The following is a 12,342-nucleotide window of genomic DNA, read 5'->3' as shown; positions in this document are numbered from 1 at the left end:
TAATGACACCAGATGTGAAACAGAGGGAAGAAGTTGTATTCGTAGTGGCGTCCCGTCTGGCACCCTCGTGGAGGCGTGGCCTGTGTAAACATGTAAAAAAAGTAGTCATATCATTGAAACAATGTTCATATATCGCCACAACTTTACTGAAACATCCACCTTTATTAAAACTGTTAGCAACAAGATGATACAAAAGTAAGAATGGTACATATGTACAATATAAAAATCACTCACAAACAAGAACTGCAATTTTTAAATATGTCCACAGTTCTCAGAGCTGATTCACCAAACTATCTTTTCATCAAAATTCCTCTTAAATGTGTAATTATATCATAAGTAGAAATTGTATTTATTTATCCTAATGTTTCACCTCAAAAGACATGGAAGTACTAAGATTATGAAAAAATAACTTTGCATTTGAAATAGTGTTGTCTTCAATAACCTTAAGAGCTGTCAGCTGTCATTGTGGAGGGATGCAGAAGCTAAATATGTTTTTTATTTTAGGTTATTTTTGGAGGTTGCATGTGAACAGAAATAAATTGTGACAGACACACATCAGCTTTAAGGCTCTAGAATGCTGATTCATCCAGGTGGTGAGAGTAGCACCTTCTAACTAACGCTTACCAGTGTTAGCATTAGCCTGCTAGCTCATAGCCTGTCGACTCATCGCCCAGTAGGTACTGATTTAGTGTTATGGTTGAATTTACTAACCATTTTTGCCTATACCAGATGTTCATAAGAAAAGATTCTTAATCTACACATTATTTTAAGAACTCTTTTGTGAATCCAGCTGTCGGTTCCTGAATGACAAGCCATTACCACCAGAGAGGATATGATAAAAATAGTCAGTATATTTTTGCATCTATAATTCCTAATATATATAGGTCCTTATATATATATATATATATATATATATATATATATATATATATATATATATATATATACACACATACACACACACATATATATATGTGTATGTATATGTATATATATATATATACATATATATATATATATATATATATATATATGTATATATATATATATTTCTGTGTCTGTCAATACTTTAAGGTATTGACTAAAAACAGCATAAAAAAAAAATAAACATGCTCTCAACCATGACAGCAGAATGTCTGGACAGTGTCTCAACAAGAGCTGAACATGAAGCATCGTGGACGGGGCTCAGGTTGAGCTACACGAGTGCGGTGGCGTTGGCCCAGGCAGGGAAGGAATCCAGAGAAAACAGAACTCGCCCCCAACTGTTGATAGCCAGACTGATGCAGCCAATCCCAATGATATTCATCACAGCACCAGTTTTAGCCTGTAGGGGGCGCAGAGCAGGGAGGGGAGGAGTCAAAGTCAAACTTTAATTGATCGTTAATAGACAAAAACGGTGACAGCATCAGATGTTTGATTGGTGGTAAGCTTTACTGAGTCAGTGCCCAAGAAGTGTCCAGGAGGGGACAACAAAGAATTCCCTGGATAAGAGAGCTGAATTATTTTAATGTCTCTGAGAATATTATATTGACATTTTTTATCCTTGTTTTACTGAAAGTCTTTTAGCATTGACTTGTATCTGCTGGTTTAATGGGTCTGTGAATACTCTTAAAGGCAGCATGCTGAGCGTCAGAGTCCGGATGACAGAGTTGAGAGCTCTCTGATCCTGAGGCTGAAGGTGATGATGAATCTGACCACTTTCTGTCACGTGACATTTTCAATGCCCTCAGAAAGGTGCCGACTTCACCTTCCTGGTGAAACAAATCGATGAACTCTCCATTTTGTTTATCAGGACTCACCATGTCAGACACTTTGAGATAGCCAGAGGAAAAGACAATGGTGTTGGGAGGTGTGGCCACAGGTAGCATGAAGGCAAATGAGGCGCTGAGGGTGCAGGGGATCATCACATAGAGCGGGTTCAAGCTGATGGACAGAGACTGGACACACAAACATTTTGTTTTTGTGTGCATGGATGAAGAATGCCATCACACACACATTGTTCGGGGTGAAGCTCACGTAGGCTGGAATGATCAGAGCCAGTTTTGTTCAAGGACAGCTATTGGTCAAAGTGGGGTTAATATTTGTCACGTGGAAGTAACGTTTGTCTGGGTGAAGCTAACTTTGTCAGGGTGGAAGATTTTGTGTACTTCATATGTTTCGTTACCATGGAAGCCAGGATAGGTAGGAAGAGTGTTGCCGTGGTGACGTTGCTGGCACACTCAGTGAAGGTGGCAATGAGCAGGCAGAGGACAATGGTGATAGCCCAGGGTGGGAAGGAGTGGAATGGTGCCATCTGAGTACCAAGCCAGCGGGACAGGCCAGACTCCTGACAACACACATATGCATCATGTTTGTGCTGCATGGGGAAGTATATAAAAATGTTCCTGTGGTTCAAATGTCACTGGCTCTGGAAAATGTGATGATGACAACAACAACAGGACTATGACGTAACGACAGTGAGGAGGATATGACTGAGACATGGATATGATATGACTGCCATGCTCCTACGATGGACCAACAATGCACTAAAGATGACACTATGTTGAAAGGACTCACCTCGCTGCCTTTTGCCAGGGCAAAGCCGCCTCCCAGCAGCAGCACAATATTCCAGGGCATCTTTTTCTGAGTCACCTGCCAGGTGAGGAGTGGAGGGGTGGGACCTTGGGAGAGCTGGGTGCCTGATTGGATCAGAACATGAAAGATCTCTATCTTTGTGAAGACATTTATCATTTGTGCGGGGGGGGGGGGGGTGTTTACCAGCATCAGAGCATCTCCAGCAGGAGAGGAACCGCGGTGGCTCAGATGGGAGAACAAACAACAACACAGCAACAAACAGAGAAACGGTGGCATCTGTGACGAATCTGCAGTGAGAGGGAAACAGGCGATGACCTTGACCATCATGTCACATCAGTATTAGATTCATTCATCAGTCAGTTGTTAAAGAAAACCATATTTTCCTGGATCTTCTCGTTGCTTGAATTTCAGTTTGAACTCAACCTGAAATATGAAGATTTTTAAATGTCTGAAAATGCCCCTGGAGAAGATCCTCCAGCTTGAGTCCAGCAGTTTCTGACATAGGCCCACCCTCCTCAATGGTGAAAGATGCTTTATGGTTTGAAACTGGTTACGGTGTCAATGAAAGATGGCGTTACTTCTCTCTTAATGTTCCTGCAGGAGACTGGCAGTACCTTCAAACAGATCAGCTTTCAATCATGACATCACATGCTTGTACAATAGTAGTCACCCATCCATCCATCATCTTCCTCTTTTCTGGGGTTGGGTCGTGAGGGCAGCAGCCTAAGCAGAGAGACTCAGACTTCCTCCTCCTGGCTACTTCGTCCAGCTCCAATGTGTCCTGGGTCTTCCACGAGGCCTCCTACCATTTGGACGTGCACTGAAGAGCCCCCCAGGGAGGAGTCTGGGAGGCATCCTGACTAGATGCCCCAGCCACCTCATCTTGACTCCTCTCGATGTGGTTGTGGAACGTCAGCTCCCTCAACGGACCGATGCAGAGTCCACATAACTGTAAGACACCGCACCAACTTGCCTGTCGATCTCATGATCCATCTTTCCCTCATTTGGGAACAAGTCCCCAAGGTACTTGAACTCCTCCACCTGTGGCGAGTCTTATCCCTGACGTGAAGATGGCACTTCACCCTTTTCTGGGCAAGAACCATGGACTCTGACTTGGAGGTGCTGATTCTCATCCCAGCCGCTTCACACTCAGCTGCGAACTGATCCAGCAAGAGCTTAAGTTTACTGCCTGATGAAGCCAGCAGGACTACATCATCTGCAAAGAGCAGAGACCTGATCCTGCAGCCATCAAACCAGATTCCTTCAACACCCCGGCTATGCCTAGAGAGTCTGTCCATAAAAGTTATGAACAGAACCGGTGACAAAGGGCAGCCTTGGTGGAGTCCAGCCCTCCCTGGAAACGAGTCTGTCTTACGACCGGCAATGCGGTCCAAGCTCTGGCACCGGTCATACAGGGAGCGAACCGCCCGAATCAGGCGGTCCAATACCCCGTACTCCTGGAGTATCCCCCACAGGATTCCCAGAGGGAAACAGTCAAATGCTTTCTCCAAGTCCACAGAACACATGTAGACTTGTTGGGCAAACTCTCATGCACCTCAAGGACCCCGTTGAGAATGTACAGTTGGTCCACAGCTCCATGCCCTGGATGAAAACCACACTGCTCCTCCTCTACCAGTACCCCCAAATAGACCTTACCAGGAAGTCTTAAGAAGTGTGATCTCATGATAGTTGGAACACACTCTCCGTTCCTCTGTCTTAAAAAGGGGAACCAACCCGGGCTGCCAATCCAGAGGCACCGCCCTGACATCCACACGATGCTGTAGAGTCCAAGACAGCCCCGCAGCATCCAGGGCCTTGGGGAACTTCTGGCTGATCTCATCCAACCCTGGGGCCCTCCTTTTGAGGAGCCTTTTGCCCTCAGCAACCTCAGTCTCAGAGATAAAGAAGCCACCATGGAGTCCTCAGGCACTGCTTCCTCACTGGAAGACATATCAGTGGGAATGAGGAGATCCTCGAAGTATTCCCTCCACTGGTCATCAACATCTTGAGTCAAGGTCATTAGCACACTGCCTGCACCATACACGGTGTTGACGGTGCACTGCTTCCCCCTCCTGAGACGGCGGATGGTGGTCCAGCCATCCAGAAGTCATTCTCCATGGCCTTGCCAAACTCCTACCATGTCCGAGTTTTTGCCTGGTGGCACCTATCAGCTGCTACTTGAGTTCCATGGGCCTAAAAGGCCCGATAGGACTGCTTCTTCAGCTGGACGGCATCCCTCACCGCCGGATATAATGGTTCAAATAACAGACTCAAAAGGCGGCACGGTGGTGCAGTGCTCAGCACTGTTGCCACACAGCAAGAAGGTTCTGGGTTCAAGTCCCGGCTTGGGCATGGGATCTTCCTGTGTGGAGTCTGCATGTTCTCCCTGTGCCTGCGTGAGTTCTCACCGGTACTCCGGCTATATGTATATCTAGATATAGATATAGATATATCTAGATATGGATATATGTATATCTATAGATATAGATATAGATATATCTAGATATGGATATATGTATATCTATAGATATAGATATAGATATATCTAGATATGGATATATGTATATCTATAGATATAGATATAGATATATCTAGATATGGATATATGTATATCTATAGATATAGATATAGATATATCTAGATATGGATATATGTATATCTAGATATAGATATATCTAGATATGGATATATGTATATCTATAGATATAGATATAGATATAGATATATATAGATATGGATATATGTATATCTATAGATATAGATATATCTAGATATGGATATATGTATATCTATAGATATAGATATATCTATCTATCCCCCCATGATCCTTAACAGGATAAGCGGAACAAACTCAAAAGGAAACCATCTTATCTCCAGCATTGTGGAGGAGGGGCCTGTGAGCTATATTGGAATCAGCATCTTAAGATTTGGCTGTTTGAAGGAGGATCCAAATATCTATCAACATGTTGACCCTGTAGGTAGACATATTGATTGATGATCAGCTGGACTGTAATTGATGAGTTGGTAAGGTAATTCAGGCTCCTGTTACATCATCAGGTCTGAATTGTTTCCTCTTCATGTTTAATCTGCTCGTATTAAGTAAAACGACATAATTGACTGAGGTCACATGGTGCGATGATGGCGGTGGCTCAGTTCATGAATGGGGATTTCACCACTGCATGTTTGTGTTTTAGTGTGCCCATGGCCAAAGGTACACACGTTTCCACATCACCCCCTGAACACGTTGAAGGTTTGAACCTTCACCAACTTATGTTTTCATGGAAAAATGCTCCAGTATTCATCAGTCGATCAGCTGATTAATTCGTGCTTCAGTTCAAACAGAATATCTTTGAGTTTTGCTATCATTTTGGACTCAGTAATAATTGAAAATTTGTCCAAAGTTCCTAAGAGTCCGAAAAAAATAAAAACTTCAGGGGCATATTGTACTGTCATACGTTCAGCTTTCCACTGGTTCTGGGATGTACTGTAATATAAAAGTGACCAAATCTGATCTTTGTTCCAAATGTGTGATGTCACATAGATTTATGGGTACAGAGAGGAAGCGGAACTGTCTGTTTTCTTGATGTCACAGCATAGCGTTCCTCCTGAGAGAAGCTGCCACACACCACAATAACAGTCAACAGTAAAAAAATGGCGCCATATGGTGAAACAAGCAGCCCCCTTGCTCCTGTTGGCCGACCACTGTGGTGGTAAAGTGACCAAACATAGCTGGTATTTTTCATGTGTATTTAGTCATCCAAAAAAAGAAATTACACAAGGAAGTGATGTCAGATGTTTAAAGAGCATAATTAGCACCTTTCAGTTTAAAGGCTTTTTATGTAAAATACATGGAAACATTAAAGTAGATAAGCAAGTGTCAAAGGAGATGCTGACAAAATTGGAATGCTGACAATGGAGCGCCTTCGATCAATGGAGCACCACCAATGGAGTGCAGTTATCAGCCTGTAATCAGGAGAAATGTTGCAATCACCTGTTAGCACAAACTCCAGGTCCAAGGTGAACATCCCCATTCATGAAAAACAACCACGTCATCTGTCCTCATGACCTTTAAACGGATGTTATTCCATCATGTGTCACTACCGAACTCATCTGTCCAGGTCAATGAGGCACGTGTCTTTACAGACTCACAGTGGTTTCACAAATTAGATAAATATTTAATCAAATTTTTTAAGCTAGCTATGAGGAAATGCTAATGGTAAATCACTCTGTAAACATGGACAATCTGCTATTTTCAATCCTTCTCCTCCCATGATGCAGCTGCAGGAGGGTTAGGAGTTTCTGGATGTTGGCTCCACTTAGACAAATTCATGTTGACAACATATCCGTGACACTGGCGAACATGCCAACTAAAATGAGTGCATTCAGCGTGTAGCTGCTTTTATCTTGAGGCTGTTGACGTGGGTAAAACATCCAGCAGGACAAACAGTTCCAGGATCATGTGACCCATCAGAAAGTTTATGAATGGATAACAAGAAGGTGAGAGTTAAAACCCAATGAAGTCATGAAAAAGTGACCTGAGCCAAACCAGTAGGAGGACAAAACTTTACATGAGCTAAGAGTTCAGTTTGACAGCAACCATTTTACACAACCACATTTGGTTTAAAATCTAACCAGACCAAAACCAGAACACAGAAAATGGTGGATAGAAAACTGATGCTGCAGATGCTTCAATTTCATAAAAATGATATTCTGAAGTGATGAATCACCTTTTGTGGATGTTATTGGGGCGACGTGGCTCAGAGGTAGAGTGGCCGTCTAGCAACCAAAGGGTTGCTGGTTCGGTCCCCCAGTGACCATGTCCAAGTGTCCTTGAGCAAGATACTGAACCCCTAATTGCTCCTGATGACCCTGTGGCGGACTGGTGACCCGTCCAGGGTGAACCCTGCTTCTCACCTAATGTCAGCTGGGATAGGCTCCACCCGTGACCCCTCACTGATAAATGGATGGATGGATTTTATTGGTCTAAACTGAAATAATTTTTCTGCCAAGTTTGTTTGCTTCTTTCGTCCTGTGTTACGTGAAATCAACATTGAGTGTTGATGTGATTTGTTTGTATCCAGAACACATTTCCTCTGTTTCCTCAGTGTTTGTGTTTGCAGCCTGTGGCATCTCACAGCAGACTGACTTCATTCATTCACTTTTTCCACTTGACATTAATGCTGGTGCACGCACACACACACACACACACACACACACACACACGCACGCACGCGTACACACACACACACACACGCGCACACACACACACACACACGCACACACACACACACACGCACACACACACACGGGTGTTTCCATTAACTGAAAAACGTTAACCAACCACTGACCCTTTAACTTTAAACCTTAATGTTGCTCTCAGATGCTGACAAGTGTTAAAAGATCCCAAGCGTCTGACTCTGAGTGGCTCGTCCCTGGCGCTCGAGTCGAGGTCAGCATCTCAGCTCTTTGCTGGTTGAGCTGAGGTCGTTCCCAGAGGTTTGGTTGTGGGTGGAGACGATCAAAGTCTTTGAAAATGCTGCATTAGAAAACCAATCCAAAGGTTCTCGGGACACCGTGCCACAGCTGAGCCACCAAACCTCTTAATACTTCTACACGTTTGTGGCCGAATGTAATAGTTGTCAGGTAGGTGGAGAGCTCAGATGTGTAATAGTCGGACGGCTTTCATAGAACTAAACTCCGTGGTCTCTTGTGGTGGCCTGGCTCAGAGGTAGAGTGGCCGTCTAGCAACCAAAGAGCTGCTGGTTCGATCCCCACTTCACCCGGTGACCGTGTCCTTGAGCAAGATACTGAACCCCTAATTGCTCCTGATGGCCCTGTGATGGACTGGTGACCCGTCCAGGGTGAACCTGCCTCTCACCCAATGTCAGCTGGGCTAGGCTCCACCCCCCATGATCCCCATTGGGTAAACGGGATAGCAAATGAATGAATGGATGGAAAATCTTTTTTGCTAATTCTTTGTATCAAGAGTTTTCAAAATTCATCTAACCAGCGAGCACACATTGGACGTTGGAGACAATATTTCTTGACCAGCTGACAATTCTGAATCAGGGGAGAAATTCCTCTCAAACCATAGCAGGAAGACGTTAAATGTAAACGGCCGACAGTGATTGGTTCAGTAAATATCTCCATGGTAACAGCATGCTCACAAATCAGAGAGGTTGTACTTTCACTTCAGTATATTTAAATCTCTTTCCATCCATCCATCCATCCATTGTCTTCCGCTTATTCCTGTTGAGGGTGGTGGGGGTGGAGCCTATCCCAGCAGCCTTCCCCCTGGACAGGTCACCAGTCCATGGCAGGGCCAACACATAGAGACAGACAACCATTGGCTCTCACAGTCACACCTACGTTCAATCTAGAGTATCCAATCTAGAAGAAGCCGTAGTACCTGGAGAGAACCCACTGGCATGGGGAGAACATGCAGATTCCACACAGAAGGACCCCGTGCCCGAGCCGGGACTCGAACCCGGAACCTTCGTGCTGTGAGGCGACAGTGTTAACCACTGCACTGCTGTGCCGCCTTAAATCTCATTGACTTGATAAAAAGAAATAACTCATTAATATCACTATTAAATATCAGTAGCCATCTCCAGGCTGACTGTCATGGCATCAGACCTGCCCTGAGATCAATAGATGTGTTTGGCCCATCCAACCTCCGGTGGGAACCCACAGCTAGGGTGCTGCACTATTGTAACATTACTCTGGTTCATCTGGGATGTTCTTCAAGCTTTGTTCCCACATGTTCACAAGCTAACAGATAGTGATTTGCTGACTATGTAACTAGCAGCAGGTGGAACTCCAGTCCTCTTCATTCCACCTCTGACATACCTGCGATGACAGCTCTATGCTAGCTTCGAAGGAGCAGCACTATAACCCAACATGTTTATATATGTACGTTGATGACATTAACCATTGGCACCTTTTGTCCTGCACTACTCACTCAGCCTTGGCGTTGAAGATGTGCGTGGCCCAACCATCCATGAAGCCTGGATCTCGTGTGAACCACAGTGCCACCATGAGGACAAAGAGTGCCATCACGTTGACCTCTCCGTAACTCATGGGACCCAGGCGGTGATAACCGTCCCTGATCACCTCAAATGCTGCTCGCTCCTTCTCTGACTGCACCACGCCACAACCCCAGGTCTGCCGCAGGCTACAGCCGACACATGAAAAGAAGAATGTGAGACAAAACTGACAGTCATAATCAATTAGAGTCATCAAAAGGTCTTTTTTGGGGTGATTTGGGGAATGCCGCCAATGATACATAAGACCATCGCACTGCCGCAAATGTTTGGTTCTGTTTCAATGGTCAAATCACTGCGCCCAGTCAGGAAAGTAGTTCCGGCTACGTGTCTGATTCTACCACTACAATGTCTCCACATTTTAAACTGGTATTCATCACCAAGGTTACACACAACCCTCCTGATATTAATGCAGGCAGAGACGGAGCTACGCTAACACTTCCCACCCACTACCAGTCATTGTGCTAAGCTAACTAGCCTGGGTCTCAGCTCCCTGGAGAAGTGTCTCTATATTCTTTGGGGTTGGCACCAACATACTCGGGTTGATTACATGTGGATTATATAACATTGTCGGACTTCCTGTTTGTCACTAGTAGGTCTAGTGATCAGTCCTGCAGGTATCAAACGCAGATGGAGGAAACCAGAAGGCCGAAACGACCATTTCAGTGACTGATTTATCAGTTGTTTAATAGGGTGTAAAAGTGGCAACTCACTTGCAGCCGATGTAGAGAAACTGCAGCCAGAACCAGGCCAATGTTAGCATCAGAACCATGGTGGGAAAGGCGAATATGAACCACGATGCAAAGTTGATCACATCGCCGTTCTGAGGGAAGATTCTTTGAGGGGGAGAATTTCAAAATAAGAACTAAACAAGGAACAAAGAAACACTGCAGGGACAGTGTATTAAATCAGGACTTACTGGCTCATCTGTCCCACCAGAACCAGATTGGGTCCGGTTCCTGTCAGTGTGGCAATGCCCCCAATGCTGGCCGAGTAGCACACACAAAGCAGAAGACCTTTGCTCATCCTCCTCCTGTCCTCATCCACATCGCTCAGTTCCTCCAGCTCCATGGGACAGCAGACGTACTCCACCGAGATGGTAACTGCCACGGGGCCATGAAACATCAGACACTTTTCTACAATGATCAACTTGTAAAAAGATGTTTCACGTCTTATGATGCCATGTTTAGATTGTTGAATGGTTCAAAGCTTAAGGTAATGAAAAAAAGGCTGCCAATCAATTTGCAGGTCAGGTGCACAACCACGTCCAGCAAAGTCAGGATGTTTAGGGCCAGATGAGACTGTGGCCAGGGGTGCTCATCTCACCCCACCTGGTTTTGTTGCACAGAATATTCTGCAGATTTGTGCATTTACCATTTTTATTTTATTTATTGAACATTTCTTACATATGAATATGCATATATAGGTATCTGTATATATATGTAAAGGGTGTTCAATAAAGGGTGGCCCGGTGGAGCAGTGGTCCTCACTGTGCCCCCCCAGCAAGAAGGTTGTGGGTGGAGCCCCGGCTGCAGCACACGGTGTTTCTGGGTGAGTCTCCATGTTCTCCCTGTTCCTGCTGGGTTCTCTCTGGTACTCCAGCTTCCTCCACAGTCCAAAGACATCAAGAGGGACCAGGTTAATCCAGACTCTAAATTGACCGTTGGCGTGGCTGGGAGAGCCAATGGTTGTCTGTCTCTATGTGTTGGCCCTGCCATGGACTGGTGACCTGTCCAGGGTGAACCCTGCCTCTAACCTGTAGCTGCTGGGATAGGCTCCACCCCCCCACAACCCTTAATAGTAACAAGCGGAAGAAAATGGATGGATGGATGGATTTTACTCCTCTGTGTATCCGTCAGTCATGGAGTTTGAATGGAAGTGAAGTATCTGAGTCTCTCTCATCCCCCCCTCATCTCTTCTCGTCTCTTCCATGTCTCACCATGATCGGCGTCTGACGGAGGTTTGTCTTGAGGTGTTGGTTTGATGCTTTCTTCGCCTTCCAATGGATCCTCTGATGATACTGTTTGTTGAAGACATGTGTTGTCTTGTGGACCTTTGGTTTTGTCTTGCCCACACACACATATACACACACAAACACACACACACACACAAACACTCAGTTCACCACATATGGACTGGAGGGGAACCTAGCAGGTGATGCCAGCTTGCCACTCATACCAGGATCAGAAGTGGTTTCAGACAGTACAACGTCAGTTGTCTCCTGCTGCTGTAAAACCACACTCCCACTCTGCTTCTTAGATGACGCATCTGGCTCTCCATTGTGGTGCAGCTGGTCCAGGACAGCCTGGACAATGGGCACCATCATGGCTGTGGTTGCGGTGTTGCTAATCCACATGGACAGGAAAGCTGTCACGCACATGAAGCCCAGCATCAACCTGGACAGGAAAAACAGGATGAAGGACTTTTCAAGAAGGGAGAATATCATAACAGGTATGAAGGGTGTGTTATTGGTGCTGTAACGACTCACAGGGCAGGTCGCACCCCAACCAGCAGCAGCACCCGCAGTGCGATACGTCTGTGGAGGTTCCAGTGCTCGACAGCCACGGCCACCATGAGCCCCCCCACAAACAGCATGTTGGTGTCCCTAAGATACTGCATACACACCTGGCACACACCAACACAAGCGATAGAAAACAAAACAAGTGCTATTATCAGTTAGAATTTGGACTTCTGCTACTTTGTTTTATTTTGAACGGTCAGATAT

The 12,342-nt window shown here is 45.2% G+C and overlaps 2 protein-coding genes across 8 annotated transcripts in view; one reads left to right on the top strand and one right to left on the bottom strand.

Moving 5' to 3' along the window:
• The window catches only part of LOC147248055 (uncharacterized), a 54,595-nt gene that overhangs the window by 779 nt on the left and 41,474 nt on the right, over positions 1–12,342 (top strand). For 5 of the 6 annotated variants that reach the window (XM_086179161.1, XM_086179162.1, XM_086179159.1 and 2 more), the window contains exons 2-3: positions 9,540–9,736; positions 10,557–10,716. The gene's annotated coding sequence lies outside the window, so the exon portion shown is untranslated. Of the gene's footprint in view, positions 1–9,539; positions 9,737–10,556 lie in introns of all 6 variants that reach the window. The other variant, XM_086179158.1, reaches the window with a different exon arrangement.
• LOC147248056 (Na(+)/citrate cotransporter-like) overlaps positions 1,069–12,342 on the bottom strand; it is a 14,649-nt gene continuing 3,375 nt past the window's right edge. Inside the window, exons 3-13 of one of the 2 annotated variants that reach the window (XM_086179155.1) lie at positions 12,106–12,242; positions 11,796–12,013; positions 11,557–11,682; positions 10,537–10,720; positions 10,331–10,453; positions 9,536–9,748; positions 2,758–2,861; positions 2,557–2,678; positions 2,165–2,326; positions 1,800–1,937; positions 1,069–1,324 (exon numbers count right to left, since the gene is read on the bottom strand). In XM_086179155.1, coding sequence (XP_086035281.1) covers positions 1,196–1,324; positions 1,800–1,937; positions 2,165–2,326; positions 2,557–2,678; positions 2,758–2,861; positions 9,536–9,748; positions 10,331–10,453; positions 10,537–10,720; positions 11,557–11,682; positions 11,796–12,013; positions 12,106–12,242 — 1,656 coding nt within the window. In that variant the 3' untranslated portion in view covers positions 1,069–1,195. The remainder of the gene's footprint in view (positions 1,325–1,799; positions 1,938–2,164; positions 2,327–2,556; positions 2,679–2,757; positions 2,862–9,535; positions 9,749–10,330; positions 10,454–10,536; positions 10,721–11,556; positions 11,683–11,795; positions 12,014–12,105; positions 12,243–12,342) is intronic. The other variant, XM_086179156.1, reaches the window with a different exon arrangement.

This window comes from Aulostomus chinensis, chromosome 15 (genome assembly GCF_037954235.1).
Source record: "Aulostomus chinensis isolate RoL2024-O1b breed Wild chromosome 15, RoL_Achi_v1.0, whole genome shotgun sequence".
NCBI lineage: Eukaryota > Metazoa > Chordata > Actinopteri > Syngnathiformes > Aulostomidae > Aulostomus > Aulostomus chinensis.
The sequence above is the reverse complement of the archived record's forward strand: the minus strand, read 5'-3'. Positions and strand labels throughout refer to the sequence as shown.